Source organism: Sceloporus occidentalis, unplaced genomic scaffold (genome assembly GCF_023333645.1).
Source record: "Sceloporus occidentalis isolate IW3139 unplaced genomic scaffold, rSceOcc1.0.p SCAF_6, whole genome shotgun sequence".
NCBI lineage: Eukaryota > Metazoa > Chordata > Lepidosauria > Squamata > Phrynosomatidae > Sceloporus > Sceloporus occidentalis.
The window spans coordinates 64,513,537-64,534,613 of NW_028316986.1; the positions used below are offsets into that span (position 1 = coordinate 64,513,537).

General features: G+C 39.9%; 1 protein-coding gene across 1 annotated transcript in view; it reads right to left on the reverse strand.

Moving 5' to 3' along the window:
• ACTN2 (actinin alpha 2) overlaps positions 1-21,077 on the reverse strand; it is a 90,000-nt gene that overhangs the window by 18,069 nt on the left and 50,854 nt on the right. The window contains exons 13-17 of the mRNA XM_089529858.1: positions 18,851-18,959; positions 15,801-15,941; positions 13,130-13,312; positions 12,176-12,310; positions 7,257-7,436 (exon numbers count right to left, since the gene is read on the reverse strand). Coding sequence (XP_089385984.1) covers positions 7,257-7,436; positions 12,176-12,310; positions 13,130-13,312; positions 15,801-15,941; positions 18,851-18,959 — 748 coding nt within the window. The remainder of the gene's footprint in view (positions 1-7,256; positions 7,437-12,175; positions 12,311-13,129; positions 13,313-15,800; positions 15,942-18,850; positions 18,960-21,077) is intronic.

Genomic DNA, 21,077 nt, shown 5'->3' on the forward strand with positions numbered 1-21,077 from the left:
AACTTATCCATGGGTCAATGTTAGTACTGTACTTTAACTCTTATTTTTAAAAAGGAATCATCCCCTGGTGAAAGGAAAGAGCATAATTTGTCCTGGAAGCACTGACACACCTCTACTCATCTGTCCAGCCTTTAGTATGAACACAAACAACTATGCTTGCTGGAATTTTCTAAATTCTTTGGCATTGTTTTGCTTTGCTTTATCCTTTAGATCCTTTGTTATGTGGCCCCAAATTTTACTCTCAACTTATCCATGGGTCATACCAAAATCCATAATTTTGGCCCCAAAACCTGCCCTCGACTTATACATGAGGTTGACTTATAGTCAACTATATACAGTAATTGGGAAGTTATTAAGTGAGTGACATTAACAAAATAGCACAGTAACCAAAGCCAGTCATAAGAGTGTATAAACTGAAGTTAGCCGCTCTGATAGCCTTTTGGCTGAAGAGCCGGGTATAAGTAAATAATAATAATAATAATAATAATAATAATAATGCATTTTGGAGCTGTGCAAGCAGGCTAAGATGGACTCCTGACTTTGGCTAGGGGCAGAGCAAGGAGAATAACTATCTTCATCTACTGCAGCTTCACAACAATTAATGTTTATCCCTAGGCTCCAATGTATATGGTCCATCTTACCCTTAAAACCTGTCTCACTAAATTAATAAAAATGAATGTACACATAATTTTGTAAATCTGAAAATTGTTGGAGGCTTGCCATTCTATATTCTAGTAGGAATTAGGACATTTGTCATTTATAGTGTTTAGAATGTTCTGGTAACTCAGTGCCTTCAATTGTAGTTGTCTTTAAAGCCACATCTGTGTTAGTCTGAAACAGTATACAAAAGTTTCTTGTAGCACCTTTGAGACTAATTTAGAGAAAGAAGTTTGTAGTTAGTTTAAGTGGACTGAGTCTACAAATGCTTATGCTACAATTTTTTTTCAGTTAATCTCAAAGATGCTACAAGATTTCTTTATACACTGGTAATTCAGGTTCTGGTAACCTAGGTGTGATGCAGTTCAAGAACCAACCTTGCATTTGTTGTCATAGATCCTATTTGTTAGGAACACTTTTCACAAACTCTGGTAAGAAGTGTGTGTTGCAAATTTGAACATACCAAATGTCATTCCAAAGTGCATATGATGTAGTGGTTTGAGTGTTGGACTATAATATTCTGACTATAACACTCAGAACATCCGGGACAAATTTGTTGGAGGTCCCTAGGTCAAACTTTGCACGGACCTCACAGAGGGCCTTTGCCATCGCTGCCCCTTCACTTTGGAACAAGCTCCCCGTAGAGCTTCGCTCTGCCGCCTCACTAGATATTTTCAAGAAAAATCTGAAAACGTATCTATTTCGGTTGGCCTTCCCACCTTAGTTAAATTGTTTATTTTCCTGCCCCCTTCCCCCCCCCTTTCGACCCCAGACCATTGTAAATTAATCTCTCTTTCTCTTTGCCCTTCACATGTGTATTTTATTGATTTCCTGTTCCTGTTCCTTGTAGTAATGCTTTTATCTTTTATATTGAATTTTTATCTTGTATTGTAATGTTTTAAATTTTGTAAGCTGCCTTGATCATAACTATGGAAAGGCGGAGTAAAAATAAAATTTATTATTATTATTATTATTATTATTATTATTACTCTGCAGACCAGGTTGCAAATCTCTGCTTGGCCATGGAAACCCACTGGGTTTGTTGTTGTTGTTAACTGCCCTCGAGTCAATCTCAACCCATGGAGACCCTGTGGATGAGACATCTCCAAGACTCCATGTCCTCCACTGTTCTGCTTACTTCCTGCAAAGTCATACCCATGAGCTCCTTAATAAGAGTCCATTCATGTGGCCTTCCTCTTTTTCTACTTTCCCCCCACCTTTTCTAGCATTATTGTTTTTACAATGAGTTGTCCCTTCTCATGATGTGCCCAAAGTACGACATTTTGGCTTCCAGGGAGATTTCTGGCTTGGTCTGCTCTAGGACACATTTGTTTGTCTTTTTCGCTGTCCAAAAGCACTCTTCTCCAGGATCACATCTAAAATGAATTGATTCTCAGCATTCTTCTCCAGCATCACATCTAAAAGGAATTGATTTTCTTCCTATCTTTCTTAACTGTGCAGCTCTCACATCCATACATGGTAATAGGGAAAACAGTAGCTTGTACAGTGTGTCCCTGTTATCCGATGGGGTTCCAGGACCCCCCGTGAATAACAAAATCCGTGGATGCTCAAGTCCCATTAAATACAATGGAATATCAAAGTGTTCTTCTGTGCGTTTGATAACCATCCACATAATAGCATTCATTTCTGAATTGGCCCTACTTTCTTTTCTTTTGAAACTGAGAGACATTCCTCCCATGTGATAACATCCTAGGATTCTCTCTCTTTCTCTCTTTAAATGACTTGGTGCAAAGTGTCTGTCGAGGCAGTTGCTCCCATCTTAATTTCTACAGAAATTTTCTGGCCTCTAGTGATTCTCTTAGATGTTCTGGACATCACACAACACATCTGTGCTGCTGCTCACTACAGCTGCACCTCCCACTGCATCACTTCCTTAGCTCTGGGCAGGACCCAGAGGGCACCAGCACCTTTTCAAACCTTATCTGGGTCCCACAGTAACCTTTAGCAGAGAGCCATTTATTCATAGTATCCTCATAGTATCATTCAGTATGAATGATGATATGCTCAGGTTTTGCTTATCTAAGAAACTGCCTCCTAAGCTGTGTCCTATCATAAATCTCTGTGCTTGACAGAGAGCGATTATTGATAGTGTCCTCCAATTATAGTAAGAGACAGGCATTCTTAATAGCTGATGCTCAGTTCTGCTAGTAATCTGACAAAGGCTAGAGCAACATGTAGAGGCAGCTAAGCCTGCTCTGTTTTGTATGCATTTTGGAGGCAGGAGATAAATAGAGAGAGAGGTTTTAGCTTCACATTTATATTTTTCTGCAAGATATAATCTTTTATGATCCCATTTCATAAATCCTATTTTATTATTATTCTTTCCTGGCACAAGCCCTCAAGGAATAGGGGTGAGATATAAGTCAATGAAGCAAATGATTTGTGGGCTGGTTTCCTATCTTGAAATGCAAGAGAGAATTCATGGCTCATTTTTTTTTAAATGCCACCATTTAGGGGTGGAGGGCATTTACTCCACTGTGATTCTTCTTCACAGTCACAATTCAGATCAGTAACTGTCAAGGCATCCTACAATTTACTCTTATTGGGCTACTTACAATTGGCCAGATGTTTTATAGCAGAATAATAGGTACTTAAGGGGGGTAAACAGCCCTTCTTCTGTAGCTGAAAACATATCAGAGCTGTACCACCTTTAGTGATTAAGGGGATGAACCTTTAGCCAGCATATGATTCACTCAAATCAGACCACAGCCATGATTTCGTTAGATGGTTTTTCACTCACAGAAAGGGAAGGAGTCTGTTTTTAAGAGGAAGAGCGGAATGTCCTCCATCTCCTTCCTCTTCAGTTGATATCTGATATCAGAAGTGTACTCAGCTAAAATCAGGGCCACCACCAGAATCCAGCACTCTTGGGCCTCTGGCAAGGCCCATGCTCCAATAAGGGATCCACAGGCAAACCCAGGAGCTCAGGGGTGTCACTAGGGAGTGTGGGCCACATGATGTGACACCCTAAAGATGGTGACACCACTGCTCCCTAAACATTTGCTTTCAGAAGAATTGGGATGTGGCATTCAACTGTTAAAATGTTGAATAGATTGTGTGAGTTGAGAAAGGTTCAGTGGGAAGAGAAAGGAGAGGCCTCAGCTTTTAAAGAAATAATTTATTTAAAAAAAAATAAAAATAAATCTTTTAAAATTTTCTTTTTAAATAATTAGCATCTTACCAAATTTTCACTTTAACCATTTGAAACAGGCTGTGTATATGATATAATAATATCAAGATATAAACTTTTGCTAGTTCTTTATGTCACAACTATTGCCATTTGTTTCTTTGTTTGTCCTCAAGTCATTTCTGACTTATGGCAACCCTAAGGTGAATCTAAGGTTTTCGCGGAAAGATTTGTTTAGAGGAGGTTAGCTATTGCTTTTCCCTGAGGCTGAAAGCATGTGACTTGCCTAAGGTCATCTAGTGGGTTTACATGGCCAAGTTAGGAATCGAATCCTGGTCTCCTGAGTCACAGTCCAACACTCAAACCAGTGTTTCTCTCTCACACTGGCTCTCTCTCCATCATTGCCATTACATTCAGTAATATATGGGAAATATAATTTAAGAATAGCATTAGTAAAAGAAAAATACTAAGGATTCTGTATGGTGTGATATGGGAGAAGGTCAATTAGGGGGTGTGACACCGTGAGTTACCATACGGGGTGCTGCCAGCCCTAGCAATGCCACTACTATTGTCCACCGCTACCCCTGCCCTCTCTGACCAGTAAGAGAAGCAGCAGTAATCTCTACACACTTTGTCTTTTCCCTCTAGGAGGTGGATTGGGTCCAATATGGGAAGCCAGTTAATGGGCCGAGCAGTGTGAACGACAAGGAGGAGGTGGATATATTTCAGGAATGCAGGGAGAACATCCTACTGAAGGCTTTCCAAAACCTGAAGAAAGTGTTACCTGAGGAGAAAAATATTTGGGGAGAGAGGCTCCCGGAGAAAAACCAGAGGTCTACATACCATTTATTTGTATGGCCCCTTCTTTGATGTTTTTGAGTTCTTTTGTATTTTTTAGGGCTCCTCTAGACTATGGAGCAAATGTGCTGAGAAACTGCAGTATTTGTTGCATTAGTTCTCAGGGTTTTTAAAAATATCCAAATGATTTTTCTGTTGTCCTGGGCTATAACTATTTCTATATATAGATATATGGATATATTTACACTTTTAAACACTAGTTGCTGTTGCTCTTTGCCTTCATGTCATTTCTGACTTATAGCAACCCTAACACAAACCTATTATGGGGTTTTCTTGGCAAAATTTGTTCAGAGGAGGTCTCTGAGAGCATGTGACTTGCCCAAGGTCACGATGTTATAGATTATTGATTATCTTAAAACCAGAATTTTAACCAGAAATCAGCAGGAAGACTAGGAGATCGATTGGAAAGGAAACATTTTTATTTTTAGCTGCAGCTGTTGTCCCCAGAAGGAAATACATCCAAATTTCTGGGCCCACGATTTTAAAATGAACCAAGTTTTTATAATATTTTGAACAAAGAAAACTATAAATCACATTTCATTGGTTACATTGAATTAAAGATTTACACCCCTGTATATTCATTCGACATCCTAACATACGTCTCTATCCCTTGTGGGTTAGCCATCAATCAATCTTTTATCTATCTGTCCTCAAACTGTTTATGCAGTATTTTATTTGGGCTAGTAATTTAAAATCTGGAGCCATTCAGACTTGTTTACATTCTAAACAGTGCATTTGACATGACCTAGAATAACAACCTTTGCTCTTAGTTCATTTTCAACACTATAATCTTCAGCTCCTGAGCATTAGTAATACAGTCATCCCTCCATATTTGCGGCTTTGATATTGGCAGATTTGATTATTCACGGATTTCATTAATATGTTCTCTCTAGGACTGTCTAGGTCCTCCAGTGCAACTCCGTGGTCAACTTTAACTAAAAGTTGCACTGAAAGACCATTTGTAGCTACTCCAGTACCATTCTATGGTCAGTGTATGTTGGACATTGACCACAGAGTTGCACTGGAGGACCTAGAGATTCCTAGAGAAGTGTCCTCTCGGGTAAAAACAGTGTTTTTGTTATTTGCGGTTTTTCCATATTCACGGGGGTCTTGTTCCCCTAACCCTAGCGAATATAGAGGGACAACTGTATTCTGAATTTTTACCATTCTACCATAACCCAAAGGATTTCATGGTCGAGCAGGGAATCAAACTCTGATCTGCAGAGTCATAGTCCAACATTCAAGCCACTACACTACACCACACTGGCTCTATCAATACTAGCTCAGTGTTATATTCTCACCCCCACCAGGGCTTCTTTTTAATTCTAAGACCTACTGGAACAATATGTTCCTTTTTAAATCTTCTCATTATTATTTTTAATGACTTTCAGTGCTATAATATATTAGTGAAACTACACTTTTCACTGCGACTCTGTAACTCTTAAAATAAAATATTAATAGCAGAGAAAATTTGCCCTTCAAACCATACAACCTCCCTCAACAAACTATACCCCTCATTAAAAGAAAAACTTGAAGAGCTCTATTGCAGATATAGGAAATCAGTACCCTGGTGGCGTAGGGGTTAAATGCCTGTACTGCAGCCACTCACTCAAAACCATAAGTTTGTGAGTTCAATACCAGCAAAAGAGCCCAAGCTCAACTCAGGCTTGCACTTTAGTGACTCACTAAAGTGAGTACCCAGATTGTTGGGGGCAATTAGCTTACACTTTGTAAACTGCTTCGGAGGTGCTTAAGTGCACTGATAAGCAGTATAGAAATGTACTTGCTATTGCTACAAATAGTCCAAAAAATGAAAGTGGACAGAGGGGACAACAACAGGCAAAACCCAAAGAGCTATCATCACAAGAACCTACATTTCTTTAGATCAATCTGGAAAAGGACTTTATGTCTCTCTGTTTGATGTAAAACTCTACAAAGACTAGAAAAGCTATCTGTTCAGACTATAGCTCCCAGAATCCTCCATCGAGGTTGGAGGATTCTGGGAGTTGCAGTTTAAACACAACAATTTGTCCCATCAGGTCTATTTTGGGCTTAAACCTCATCTATAAACTCTGAGTTATAGCATTCCCTATCCATGAATATTGTATGTTAGCTATTAGTATCACATAAAGCAGGTTGAGTCTCCCTAATCCAGAATTCCAAAATTCAAAATATTCCAAAAACCAAAACTTTTTCCATGGATGACTGAGATAGTGACACCTTTGTTTTCTGGTGGTTCAATGTACACAAACTTTGGTCAGACACAAATTCATTACAAACATTATATAATGTTACCTTCAGACTATATGAAGGTGTAGATGAAACGTAAATTAATTTTGTTCTTAGACTTGGGCCTCATCTTCAAGATATCTCATTATGTACATATAGGCAAATACAGGTTTTCCAAAATCTCAACCAAAAAAAAAAAATCACTTCTCCACCTTTTGGCTAGGTTCAAGTGTTGCTGGTCTCATTATTTGTTAATGCAAAGAGTAAAGTCCCTGTTCTCACCTTGGATATCATGCTAGTACAGGAAGAGTGCATACATTAAATGTGCTATAACTACAGAGCATAGAAAGAATATCATAGCTACCTCCATTGTATAGTTGGTGTGCTTATTATCGAACACCAGAGCTTCTTGTATCAGTTGATGGTCTCCTTCAAGCTTGTCAATGTTATGTTTGTAATTGACAATATTATGTTCGTGCTGCTTTAATTGATTCATCTGGTCCTCTAATGGCCCTGTTATGTCAACAGAGGTTCGGGCAATTTCCTGCCATAGGAAAAGAAAGAAAAAACCCTTTGTTTCACAAAATGTACTTGTTCATATTCAATATGTGCTAAAATGAGAATCTGCATTAATGAAACTTCCCCTTATATGCACAAGAAAGATGAGCTAAGGTACTATATTCCCATGCCACTATAAATCCTCTAAGGAAAGAGCAGGAAAAATTGCAAGCATAGGTCATGTGCAGGTGCTCAATGCCATTTTTAAAGCCCTGACATTCTCCCCTTACCTGGAGAGTAGGGTTGCCAGAGTGAAAACTGGAAAGAGCTCCTGTAGTTTTAATGGTTGTTCAGAATGGACAATTTCAACAGGTGGTGCTTTTTACAAGCAAAAACTGCTGAAATTCACTTCCCAACACAACCATTAAAGGTATAGGAGCTCTCTCCTTACAAATCTACCCAAGATGTTTGGAAACAAATTAGCCCAAAATGGCCCTACATATCTTCTAGAAAATGTGGGGGCCATTTTTCCCCCATGATTTTGGTGTTCCCTTACCATTTTAGATCCAGAAAAGGACTTTTTAAAACGGAAACTACATAGGACTTACTGACTTCCTTTAAAAAGAAAAAGCATCTCATTTGAGACTGTTTGGTCCACTAATTCAATATATATATATATCTCTTGTAAAAGCCATCATTTGGAAAAATCTTAAATTATGGATGCTTTATTTGACACTCTATTTCAAAAAGACTTCCCTGAGTACACAAGAACAAACATACAAATTCCATGCAATCAGGTCAGAGAACTATCTAATATATTATTCTGTTTTCAGACTATCAGAGACTGTCTGTGGGTGTGCCTTTCTACAACAGCTATTGAAAAGCATGTTGTCTCTGGTATTGAAGTTAACACATAACCATCTTGAACAGTAGCCATTGGTGGCCTTATCTTCTGTGAATTTGTTGAATCCCTTTTAAGTTTGTCCATGTTAGTGAACATCACTATACCTAATGTCAGCAAATTCCATCATTTTCATTATTTAATTATCTTGGGCCCTCCCCTTACATGTAAGGGGAAATCCATGTATGCTCGCACCCCATTAAAAATGATGGGTGTGTGCTTGGGGTGGTGCGCACACCATGGGCACGCATACCATTGCTTTAATTGGCGCGCAGCTTCCGCGTAAGCTGGAAGCCACGTATAAGTGCAGCCACGTATGGAGCAGGCGCACTGTATCTGTTTCAACTTCAAATACTTTGGCTGGTATTCACGTTTTTATTGAGTGGATGAAGCATAAAACTGTTACAATTTTTAAGTTTTGTGGATATTTAGTACCAAAATTTCTGTTTCTGTTTACTATCTTCATTATACTCTTTATGATTCTCATCATTTTAGACAAATTCATATGTTTCTGGCCTTCTTTGTCTCTTCCCAGTGCTTTGCTGCCTTCCATAGTAGTAGTAATAATAATAATAATAATAATAATTTCTTTATTTTTATACCACTTTTCCTGGGAGATCAAAGCGGTTCACAGGCAAATACAGATGTACAACACATCGTATTACAGCATAAAATACAGTAAAAAATATACCACTAAAAACCTCATATAAAAACATCCTATAAAAACAAATTCACATCATACAATCTCATATTTACAAATTATCATCACAAATACTCATAACATTGGAGGATGATGGGATAGGAGGATAATTATCTCTATGAAGGATCAGGGGGATATGCCAAGTGGAATAAGTAAGTCTTCGATGCTTTCTTAAAGACTTCCAAGGAAGAGCTGAGATGAATCTCCTCAGGGAGTCCATTCCAACATGCAGGAGCCACAGATGTAAATGCTCATTGGTGAGTTACCAACAATCTCACCCTAGGGTATTCCAATAGATATTTGCCTGTTGTTCTGTGTGTGCAGGGCGGATTATGTAGGGAGAGGCGCTCCCTCAAGTAACTCGGGCCCAAGCCATGTAGGACTTTATAGGTAATAACCAACACTTTGTATTGAGCCCGGAAGCTAATTGGCAGCCAGTGAAGAGATTTTAATACGGGTGTTATATGGTCCGACCTAGAGGTTCCCGCGACCAATCTGGCTGCAGCGTTTTGAACTAATTGAAGCTTCCGAACCTGGTACAAAGGTAGCCCCATGTAGAGCGCATTGCAGAAATCCAAACGAGAGGTTACCAGTGCATGTACTACTGTTTCTAGGTCCTTTTGGTCCAGACAGGGACGCAGTTGGCGTATCAGCCGAAGCTGATACCAAGCACTCCTGGCCATCGCATCCACTTGAGATGATAACTGTAGAGATGAATCCAGGAGTACTTCCAAACTGCGGACTTTGTCCTTTAGGGGAAGTGTGACCCCGTCCAGGACTGGATGGCAAATTTCCCTGCCTGGACTTCGGGTACCTATCACGAGTACCTCTGTTTTCTCTGGATTCAACTTGAGTTTGTTTTCCCTCATCCAGCCCATTACTGACTCGAGGCAGGAGTCCAGAGGAGAGGTGCCATACTTAGTCACTGTATCAGTCGGAGACATGGAGAGATAGATCTGGGTGTCATCAGCGTACTGATAACACCGAGCTCCATGTCTTCGGATGATCTCTCCCAGCGGCTTCATGTAAATATTAAACAGCATGGGGGACAGGATGGTGCCCTGAGGGACACCAGATGTTAGCTCTCTTTTACGAGAGCAACAGTCCCCCAGCCTCACCATCTGGAATCTTCCCAAGAGGTAGGACCGGAGCCACTGGAGTGCAGTGCCGCTGATACCCAACTCTCTCAGGCGTTCCAGAAGGATACCATGGTTGATGCTATTGAAGGCTGCTGAGATGTCCAAGAGCACCAACAGGGTCACACTTCTCCTGTCGATGCTCAGATGGAGATCATCGACTAAGACAACCATGGCAGTCTCAACTCCGAACCCCGCCCTGAAGCCAGTTTGAAATGGGTCCAGATAATCAGTTTCATCCAAGACAGCTTGGAGTTGGAAGGTGACTGCCCTCTCAATCACCTTGCCCAAAAAAGGTAATAAAGAGACCGGTCTGTAGTTACTCATTTGTAGGGAGTCAAGAGAGGGTTTCTTCGAATAGGTTTCGCTATGGCCTGTTTTAAGGCTGATGGAAATGAACCCTCCTGTAGGGATGAACTGATTAAACGAAGTAATGAGATTGTTATTACATCCCCTCCCTGAACGGTCAGCCAGGATGGGCAAGGGTCAAGAGGGCAAGTCGTCCTTCTTACACAGCCAAGAAGCTTGTCTACATCCTCAGTATTTACAAACTCAAAGCAATCCAGTATAACCTTGTTACCAGAAGCACTGGACACCTCTTGTCGTGGGTCTGCTATAAAACTGGCGTCAAGATCAGCCCTTATCCAAGAGATTTTATCGGCAAAAAAGTTGTTAAAAGCATCACAGCAGGCAGTAGTTGACTCTAATAAAGGGTTCAGGGTGTCGGGAGTTTCAGTTAATTCCATGACTACCCTGAACAGCTCTGCTGGACAAGATTCTGCCGATGCAATCCGAGCAGCGCAGAAAGAATTCCTTGCTGCATTGACTGCCACTCCATAGGAACATAACATGTTCTCATGGAGTGTCTTATTGGATATGCGCTGGTGTTTCCGCCAATAGCGCTCTAGTCGTTGCGCAGTCCGCTTCATCTGGCGTAGATCTTCCGTATACCAGGAGCGGGCTGGTAAGGACGCTCGGGAGCGATACTGTCAATAACCCCAGTAAGATTGTTGTTCCAGTTATTAACCAGGGTTTCAACAGGGTCGCCAGCGTTCCCAAACATAATTCCCTCTAAGGCTTCTTGGAATCTTTTGGGTTTCATCAGCCTTCGAGGGCGGCCATTCTAATAGGCCCTCCACCCCCAGGGGGTTTTTGGATTATGGCCTTTAGTCCTACCTCGACCAGAAAATGGTCCATCCGTGACAGGGGGGAAATACCATTAACTTCCACCCACGGACATTCTCGGTCCGTACTGAAGACTACATCATGCTCAGAGACTGGAAAAGTTGCTTTTGTGTATGTAATGCAGCTCCCACCATCCCACAGCCAGTATGTCCAATGGTTAAGCCATCTGAGAGATTAGAATCTGCATTACCCAAAAGTAAAATTTCCAAGCTCTACGCATGCTTTTCCCAATCTCTGGTATGGGTTCCCAGTCCATTAATTCAAATTTCCTAACCTTCTTCCACAAATTCACCAACAATAATAATAATAATAATAATAATAATAATAAAATATTTATTTCTATACCACTTTTCCTGGGAGACCAAAGCGGTTTCCAAGTTCAAAAGGAATATACATTTTAAACATGTTACAATATAATATACAGTCAAGAATACTGTGTCTTCAGGACAGCCTGTTCTCTCCCTCACAGGCCCAAGGATGACAGTTACGGAGGAAGGGCACTGTCTCTTCAGGCCAGCCCGTTCTCTCTCTCACAGGCCCAAGGATGACAGTTAAGGAGTGAGGGCATTAAAATGTACCATACCTCCTCATGTTTCAGCTGCTCGGCACTCCAGTACATGACACTCCCCAATTCCATCTTTATTATTCATTTGTTCATGTCTGATGCTATTTTTACTCCCTACTTTATTCTTGCTTTGTCTGTCTAATTGATATTGCAAACCCATATCCCCTGGATAAGAACAGTCTCTTTTTAAGGTTCTGTATCTGCTGGTACTAAATAGTACCACATTTTACTAAAAGTACTACATTTTAGTAAAAGTACTCTTACAGAGATACAGTTTGCCCACAACAAACCATCTCACCTCCATCTTGGTTTGGATCCAGGGGCCAATGACATTGGCCTGAGCAGCAAACTGACGGCGCAGTCGTTCATTGGTATGCTGGCGGGCCAGTTCCTCCTGCAGTGATTGATCCCTTATTGGTACAAGATGTTTTACCTGTCAAGAGGCAAAAATTAAGTTAGTCTGTGATCACACAATACAAGCAAAGTTACTTTTAGGATTTTTGAGAGTTCGGAGTGTTGCAGTCTGAAAAAAGAAGACTCCTCCAACTCTGGATTCAAATTTATTTTAAGTAGTTTGACATGCAAAATAACTATAGGCTGAAACCTAGGGCAAAAGCACAAAAGACAATTCAAACTGAAATGACTGTGTTAAGAAAAGAGACTTTGGTCTGAAGTTCTAATACAATTGCTACTTCCTACTAATTTACGTTACTCTTTCAATTTCCACCTTGCAGTGGAGTCCCTGGCATGTCCTGAAGTGCCTTCAGAGTAAGTCTTTCAGGAAGCAGTCCAGAGTATCATCCAGGAGAGTGCGCAGGAAGGCCCCCAGCCACAGCAGAACTGGATTAGTACACATGGACATTTTTCAAATCACCCTTTTGAAAGGGGGGGGGGGGTATCTATTTGAGCATGAAGTCCAGAGCCTAAAACAGAAGTGAACAACTGTATGGGAAGCAGAGGCCAACTCCCCACTGACCTAATTGTGGGCTGCCTGCACCACCACCACCATCCCTCCCACACACCAGCCCCACATACTTCTGATTTCTTTTCCAGTTCTTCTCAAAATGGGGACATGTTCAGTGACCATGCTGGCTAGTGGATTATGAGAGCTATAGTCTAAATCCTTAATTTTGCTGAGCTTTGGAGATAGTATAGTACTTTGTACTTAACTGGAGTTTGCAGAGTAAACCACTAAAGATAAGATAAATATTTTAAATTGTCAGATATATTTAAATATTTCTGCTTATAGTACCTTATCCCATTTGGTACGGATCTCATCCAGAGTGATTGTGCTGTAAGGATTGCTGGCATTTATTCTGAGGCTGTAACTGTGAATTACTTTCTCCACTTCATTATGAATTGAAAAGATAGCTTGCCTTTCACCATCTGCCTCAGGTAAAGTCGCTTTAAACTGCTCATGGGCAGTGATTAAATTCTGAAATCAGAAGAAGAGGAGGTGAAATTACAATAATTATTATTGTCTCAACAGCTGTAGTGTACTGTGTGGCATTTTCTGCGATCCACAGCAGTATGTCTCTCTCGCTCTGTGTGTGTGTGTGTGTGTGTGTGTGTATGTAAACATGGTATAGAATAGTATGCAGGTGATAAAACTATCATTAACACAGAGGTATCACATGACCATTTCATGTGTGGTTATTTTAAAAAGACAAAGAGGTCCAGAAATGAGTAGCTAACTACATGTTAATTAGAGAAGACAAGCAACTGGCATACAGAGGTATAATATCTCTAATACTGAGGAAATACTCCACCATCATGACAAGTAGACCCTTAATCCTCCATTAATTTGTTTAATCATCTTTTAAAGCTGTCCAAGATAGTTGCCAGTACCACTTCCTGAAGCAAATTCCACAATTTAACTATGTACTGTATAAAGAAATATTTCCTTTCATCTGCATTGATTTTCCCACCATTCAGCTTCAGTGGATGATCCAAGGACTTAGTATTATGAAAGGAGTAGGAGACACTTTCCACTTTCATCGTGCCATGCATTGTATGTATCATGTTTTGTCATGTTCATCTTCTATTTCCCAAGCAGCCCCAAAGATTATAACCTTTCTTCTTCAGGGAATTGCCCGAGCCCCTTCATCATTTTCATTGTCCCTTTCTGCCCCTTTCTCAGTCCCATATCCTTTGAGGAAGAGGGCAATAACCAGAACTCTACAGCATCCCAAGAGTTGTACAATAGATAAGAGCAATATGATATTGGCAGCTTTATTTTTTATTCCTTTGATAATTATCGCCATTTGCTTCTTTTATTTTAACAGCAGCTATATACTGAGTCAATATTTTCATTTTTCTACCTGAGATCCATTGCTTGGTCAGTCACAGCATATCTGTTCTCATCAGTGTAACTGAGATATATTTTTATTGTCACAATGTGCATCACTGTATACTTGCTTTATAATGAATCTCAGTTACCATTTTAATGCCCACCCCTTTGCAATCCAAGTTAAAAAGCACCAATCCTAATACAGATCCCCAGGAGGCTCCATTTCTTATATCCCTCCATTATGAAAACTGACCATACCTCCCTAGTTTCTCCTTGTTGTTTCAAATTATAACAGGTTCCACCAATTTAACCAGACTATACATAAATTCAATTGCCCTATAATTTTCCATATGGCCCCTCCCCAAATCCCCCCCCCCTTTTTAAAAATGACTACATTTCAGTCTTATGGTATAGAGACTAATCTTTGGGACATGCTGCATATGGGAAATCTTTGGGACATGTTACCCATCTTTATTAGGAGACAAGCAATTTCACTTTTAAGTTTCTTACTTATTCTGTGTTGGATACTGTCTAGACCGGTGCTTTGTTTGTTTTCAGTTTATTAACAGAGTCTAAAACCTAATCTCTTATCACCAATGTTTTCTTCACCTCTTCAGACTTTTTCCTGAAATATCAATTCAGCTATGGGTATCTGCCCTGTGAATCCCATTGTGGGAGAAAGGCAGTATATAAATCTTTGAAATAAATAATTAAAATAAATATCTTCTGGAATGAAAATAATGTATTCAGTATTTTTGCAATCTGCTCGTATTTTTTTTTAGTATGCCTTTAACTCTTGTCATCCAATAGACCAAATGCCTCTCTTGCCAGTTTCCTGCTCCTAGCGTTCTTAATTAGTCATCATTGGTTTTGATATTATCAGCATTATGCCACTCAAAATCCTTTTTTACATCCCTTATTGTCCGTTTGCATTTCCTTTCTATCACTATTTGTACCACCTGCACTTCTTTCAGTATCTAAAGGAAGCCTTCTTTTGTTTTGTTTCCAACAGACCTCTTGACACTGCTTGGTAACCATGCTGATGCTATGAAAACCTCTTGGATTCTGTGCTGCCTTTCCTGGTGTCCATCATTTCCAAATGTGCCTAATACCGAGGCCCACAATAGATGGAGCACTTTTCCAAACCATTAGAGGCCAGCCAAGTACATACTGAACTCATGATTAGGTCTGTCCATGCTGTCCATGCTGAAGTTGTATACAGACCAAAAGTGCATCCTGTACTAAGTATTATTCTGAGGGACACCTGATCCCATAAATGTGCATTTACAAATTTACAAATAGCCTCACTTCTTAGCTGCAATTGCTTCCCTGTGGGTTATATAGAAAATAATGAAACAAGCAGAATCTCAGTTCAAGTCTCCCTAGTCCATATCTGACACTCAAACATCTCTTCTAACCACATTAATACTTTGGCAGTACATTCATCAGACCAAATGCCCCAGCTTTTTTGGATGTTCAGAAAAACATGCATTACTAAATTCTTTCCCCTTAATGTCTGTAAGACATTATGATGAGCAATACTTGAAACACTGTGGAATAAGTCTATAGTTAAAATGGAAAATCTTCTCTTTTTTAAGTTTATAATATAAAAAAAATTGTGTTTTTTTTTAACCTGGATCTCTTCTATAGTATGAACAATAAACATGTCTTGCAAATCTTCCATTGCACCTTCCATCCAGTTGTTGAATGGAGCAGCTCTCTTTGCAAACTCCAAGTGAAGCTGATCAATTGTTTCCAACAGTTTCTCTGTCCTCTGTTAAATAGAAACACAGAAATGGAATAAGTAAAATGTCTTTTTACAAGCATACACTTTTTGGCTTATGTTTTGGATGATGGACCTTTAAAAAGCACCACCAAATTCAGAGGAGCCACCCTATGTACACAGTTAAGTTGTGGTTTCTTTCCAGCTATCTGTCACATTTCAGTACTAGCACATGTACTTTCCTCTACTGGCTGTTTATGTTCATGCAAACATTGTGCATTTATATATATATCCCTGGATAAATACTTTTTTTTCTTTTGAACCTGACATGGTTGGTGTGCATGTGCCAAAGTGTGGGCAGGGCCAAATGTCCCGGCATGGGCAAAGATTCCATGTGCATCGGGGAACAAACACACACACACATGGAGGTGCAGTGCAAAGCTCAACTAGAGCAACTTTTACTGTGAAACAAAACTTATGAAAAGCCTAACCAAAGTCCCGCAACACAAACCACAGGCCCACCGGGCCTGTCCTCATCTTTCCTCGACTGTCCCTTGGCTTCCCCTTTGTCCAGAAGCAGGATGGGACACCCCTGGCAGGCCAAAGATACCACCGCCCTCCTTCCCTCAGTGTCCTTCACCCCGTCCTTGCCACACTCAGTCGCTCCTCCCCCTCCAAGGTTTTCCTTCGCCCCTTATATGGGCTTCCGCGCTCCCTCTCCCCAGCTGAGGCTCCTCTAGTCCCTCCCTAGCGCCCACCTGTCGCTCCTCTTCTAACCTTGCCTTTTCCTCTCTCTCTGGGTCCCTCTGCCCCTCCACCTCCACTCCATCAGTCCTCCCAACTTCCAATCTCCTACACAAAGCTTGGATATATTATTTCTGGACCACAATCCCACAGAATTATTCAACCAGCATGCCATTGGCAGTTCTGATTGGAGCTTCCCGTTAACTATTTTTAGGCTCTAGTTTGACCAGGCATCCAAAGTCAAGTGACAACATCTTCTCCTATTACCACAGTAGAGTCCAAATTGTACGTGCAACTTCTCAACCCTATGCCCTATAACTGAGCTCATGGAGGCAGGTGCTGTCGATAGCCATGATCCTATATGGTCAAATGTAGTACTACATGTGAAATTCCACTATGGCTCTCCTGTTATCTGCCCCAGGATTTACTGCTGAACTGCACAGCCCCTGCCCCCTACAGCCATTCTGTTGCTGGTGAAGGGTGGAGGGGGTTGGAGATGGACATCTTCCACCAAGATCTGTTGGGGTCTTCCAGACCAACAGCCAGATGCTTCTCCAATCCCCTCTACTTTCCATAAGCAATGGAATGGATGTGTGTGTGTGTGTGTGTGTGCGCGCGCGCGCGCAGGGGGGTGCTTTCACAGCACAACAGCAAGTCTAGATGGTTTTTGCAGACAGTGGAATATAATACCACCCTGTGCAATGACCCCAAAAAGACATACACAGGCATAAGGTGAACTAACATATGTATATGTCACTAACAGGATGCCAGCCAATGGGTCAGCAGCTTGCACTTGTTGTGCCCATCCTTCCCCATGTCTTTGCAAAAAAGTGCCTACTTCCCTGGCTCAGTAGTGAATCCCCATTCCAGAGAAGGCTATCTATAGGCAAAGCTGACCAGGGAACTATGTGTTTTATTCAAGCCGTATTTCATTGTTTGTGTGTTCTGTTCTAAAACAGTGCTTGTAAGGAGCATAAGGCATCTCTGCCACTGATACACAGTGTTCTTGTGATGGAAGGGGTGCACTGGAGATGTATGATTTTCAAGAGTCCATAGGCTCATTCTGTGTGGGAACTTCTGCTGGATAGTTAACATATTTCTACAATAGTGCATTTTTATAGGAAGCGGAATGTTTGCCATTTTTGTATTTTCTACAAGTCTGTCCAAGCTAAAGTAAAAAAAAAAATCAGCTAGCAGCTACATTTTTATACCACTTCATACTGAACTAAGCAGTTTCTTTTTTTATTTATTTTAAATCTTTATTAGTAAAAAAAGATGAACTAAGCAGTTTCTAAGTTGTTTACAATGTATAAGCTAATTGCCATCAACAAGCTGGGTACTAATTTTAGCAACCTCAGAAGGATGCCAGGCTGAGTCAACTCTGGAACCCTACCTGTAATCAAACTCACAACCTTGTGGCTGTGAGTGAATGGCTGCAGTACTGGCATTTAACCACTGTGCCACTAGGGCTCCCTAAAAAAAAAAAGTGATTCTTTTCCCTAGGCTGAACACAAACACGAAATATTTGTTCCACAGGAATGGGTTATCTCCTTCTCAGCCAACCTAATTATAGAATTGCTTTCCCCGTGCACGTTACTGGTTGTTATGTTTTAAAGTAAAAGTAAAGGTGAAATATTGTAATTGTAATCGTAAAATAAAATTATCATTAGTAACTTGGCAGTCCAGGGAAAAAGGGGGGGGGGGAGATATATATTAAAAATGACTTGAAGAAAGATTTCCAGGTGGTCATTTTTCACCTTTTGATTGATTTGTTTCCAAAATGTTGTTTTCTCTTCATAAAGTTATTTGGGCCATCCAAGTGGAACAATTCAGTCCATCTCCACATATGCCAAGAAAGAGTCTGCTTTCTCCAAAACTAACATTAAAAAGATCTGTTAATACTCCACTGGATTTCTTCTCAGCTATGGAGTATGTAGGAAAAATATTCCCACCGTGCACCAAATTTCCTAAAGATGGTGTTAGAAACATCCCCTCAACTCCCAATATCAATCAATTGAGACATCACAGTGGCAGCTATCAATAATGCAGTGACTTGTCTTTTCTAAGCAGCAAACAGCAACGTATTGGGAAAGGGGCAACAAAACACCACAGAAAGTAGACATTAGGCATCAATAGTCTATCATAAATCATACACATCCCTCAAGAATATATTGCCTTTTAAAATAAATTAATCTGCTTTTTGACATCAGTTTTACCTCCAGTGCCTCTCTCCGTTTCTGTGTGAGCGTTCCCAGCCTATCCCATTGATCACATATCTTCTGACATCGATCATTGACACTTGCAGCATCATGGTAGTCCAGTTCACTAAAAGAATAGGATCACAGTGTATCTAGCCAATTGATTGTCATAAGAAAACAAACACACAAGACCCTTTTTATAGAGTCATTAATCTAGAAAATACTTACAGCTTAATGTGGATTAGAATTACCATTTCACACATCTAACCTGCACTTTGAGTGATCTTATATTGTCTCACATTACTTGGGAAAGACACGGATGCATACTTAAGTATAATACCCTTGTCTTGACCTTAATAACATCAAAAACATTACTTTGGATATAGAAATGTTGGATGCTGAAGCTTCTCTTAATTTTATGGGGTTACCAACTGGATTTTTGTACAGGGCTTTTGTGCCACTCATACTTGCCAGCCAAATGACTTTCTCATACCAAGAAAAGCTTCAGCTGCTATTTTTTTGTTTCTACATAGGGCCTGTTAAGGATCTTTGCCAGCAGACAGCTAGATATATTAGTATTATATATACCTTTTCTGCTTAACAGACCATTTCAGTACTGTATATCCATTCATCATTCAACACAAGCATGTCTTGGCACATTCTTATCTTTTTTAAAAAAACCAGAAGCTGTCAATAAATATGTAACAACAAATAGTCTACTAAGGTCCAAAACACACAGCAATAATAATCCAGTTTGAGACCACTTTAACTGCCATGGCTCAGTGCTGGGAATCCTGGAAATTGTAGTTTATTGTGGAACCAGAGGTCTCTGACAGAGAAGGATAAATGCCTCACAAAACTAGAGTTTCCAAAATTCCCCAGCATTAAACCAGGGCAGTTAAAGCAATCTCAAACTGCATTATCTCTGCAGTGTGTTTGGGACCTAACATTGAGCAATTTCCTATATGGGTTTTGAAATTCCTCCAATTTTGACTTGTGGTATCAGGGGCCCATTAGGGAAAATAAAATTAAAAGTCTCAAGCCCTGATAACAACTGGTCCTAATTTAACAGCTCCTTGGAACATTCCAAGGAGTCAAAAGTTGGTTTTCTAACTTAGAAGTCTAATATATGTCCTCTGTCCTTAACTGATTTATGAATGTCTCCTCATATGCTACATTTAGCTCTTGGCTGCTATCGGAATACTCTTTGAATGCCAAAACCTATCACTGATGTTATAATGATGCAAGTACATACCAATTTGAGTCAAGGATTTAATCTAACATGAAAAGAACATTTTAAATTCCAGACAAGGAACGGATGTTTGTAAAAATATCCAAATACAGTCTCAGAAGCCTTTATCATAAAAAGTCTCAAGCAAAGAGAACAGTTAGGGCAGCCTTCCTCAATATTTCTCTTCCAGATGTGTTGGATTACAACATCCATCATCTCCAGACAGAATGACCAATGATATAATTTTATACCAGCATAATGATTTCTCTGTGATGCTGAAAGACAGACCCTAGAGACAATATTCAAAGTAAGGTATGTTGTATGAGCTGTAAATACAAAACCATATAGCAAACAGAACTTAGAAATTTTGTTTTTGAAAGTAATTAGCTACAGTTGTAATCCAAAGGACCCCAAAATAGCTACTTACTGTTATATTTACAATTTTTAAAGGCTTTATTTTCCAACTTCTTAAAAGTAATTAGCACCATTACTTCTACATAACCCTTTAAAAATCTGAATGATACCACCCACTGGGGTTTGGTACAAAATACTATCATCCCATTCACCTTGTCATAATCTTAGCACCACAACAAAGCACGAGCCACCAGAAAGGGATGGAGCAGAAGCCAAATGTTGAACTATGTAATACTCCACATTCATCACTTGCTAATGCCCCACCCCTGTAGTTCTAAAGTCATTTAAATATTATAGTTACACTGCAAAAGGAGTTACAATAGGTGAGTTACAATTGTAAGTTAGCTTAGTTATAGATTTGTTATTCACAAATGAAATTAATCATAGATAAGTAGTTAATAACTGTTTGTTTCTTTGTTCAATTTATATACTGCCTTTCTCCCAATATGAAATCCAAGGTGACTTGCAGTATAGGTTAAAAGAAAATATAGCTAAAACTGCTTCCAGTCTCAAAACAAATAATCTTGGGATCATACTTAACAATATAAGCCATATGCACAGCAGCAGTCAATGCAGTTAATTTTTATATGATTAATGGGA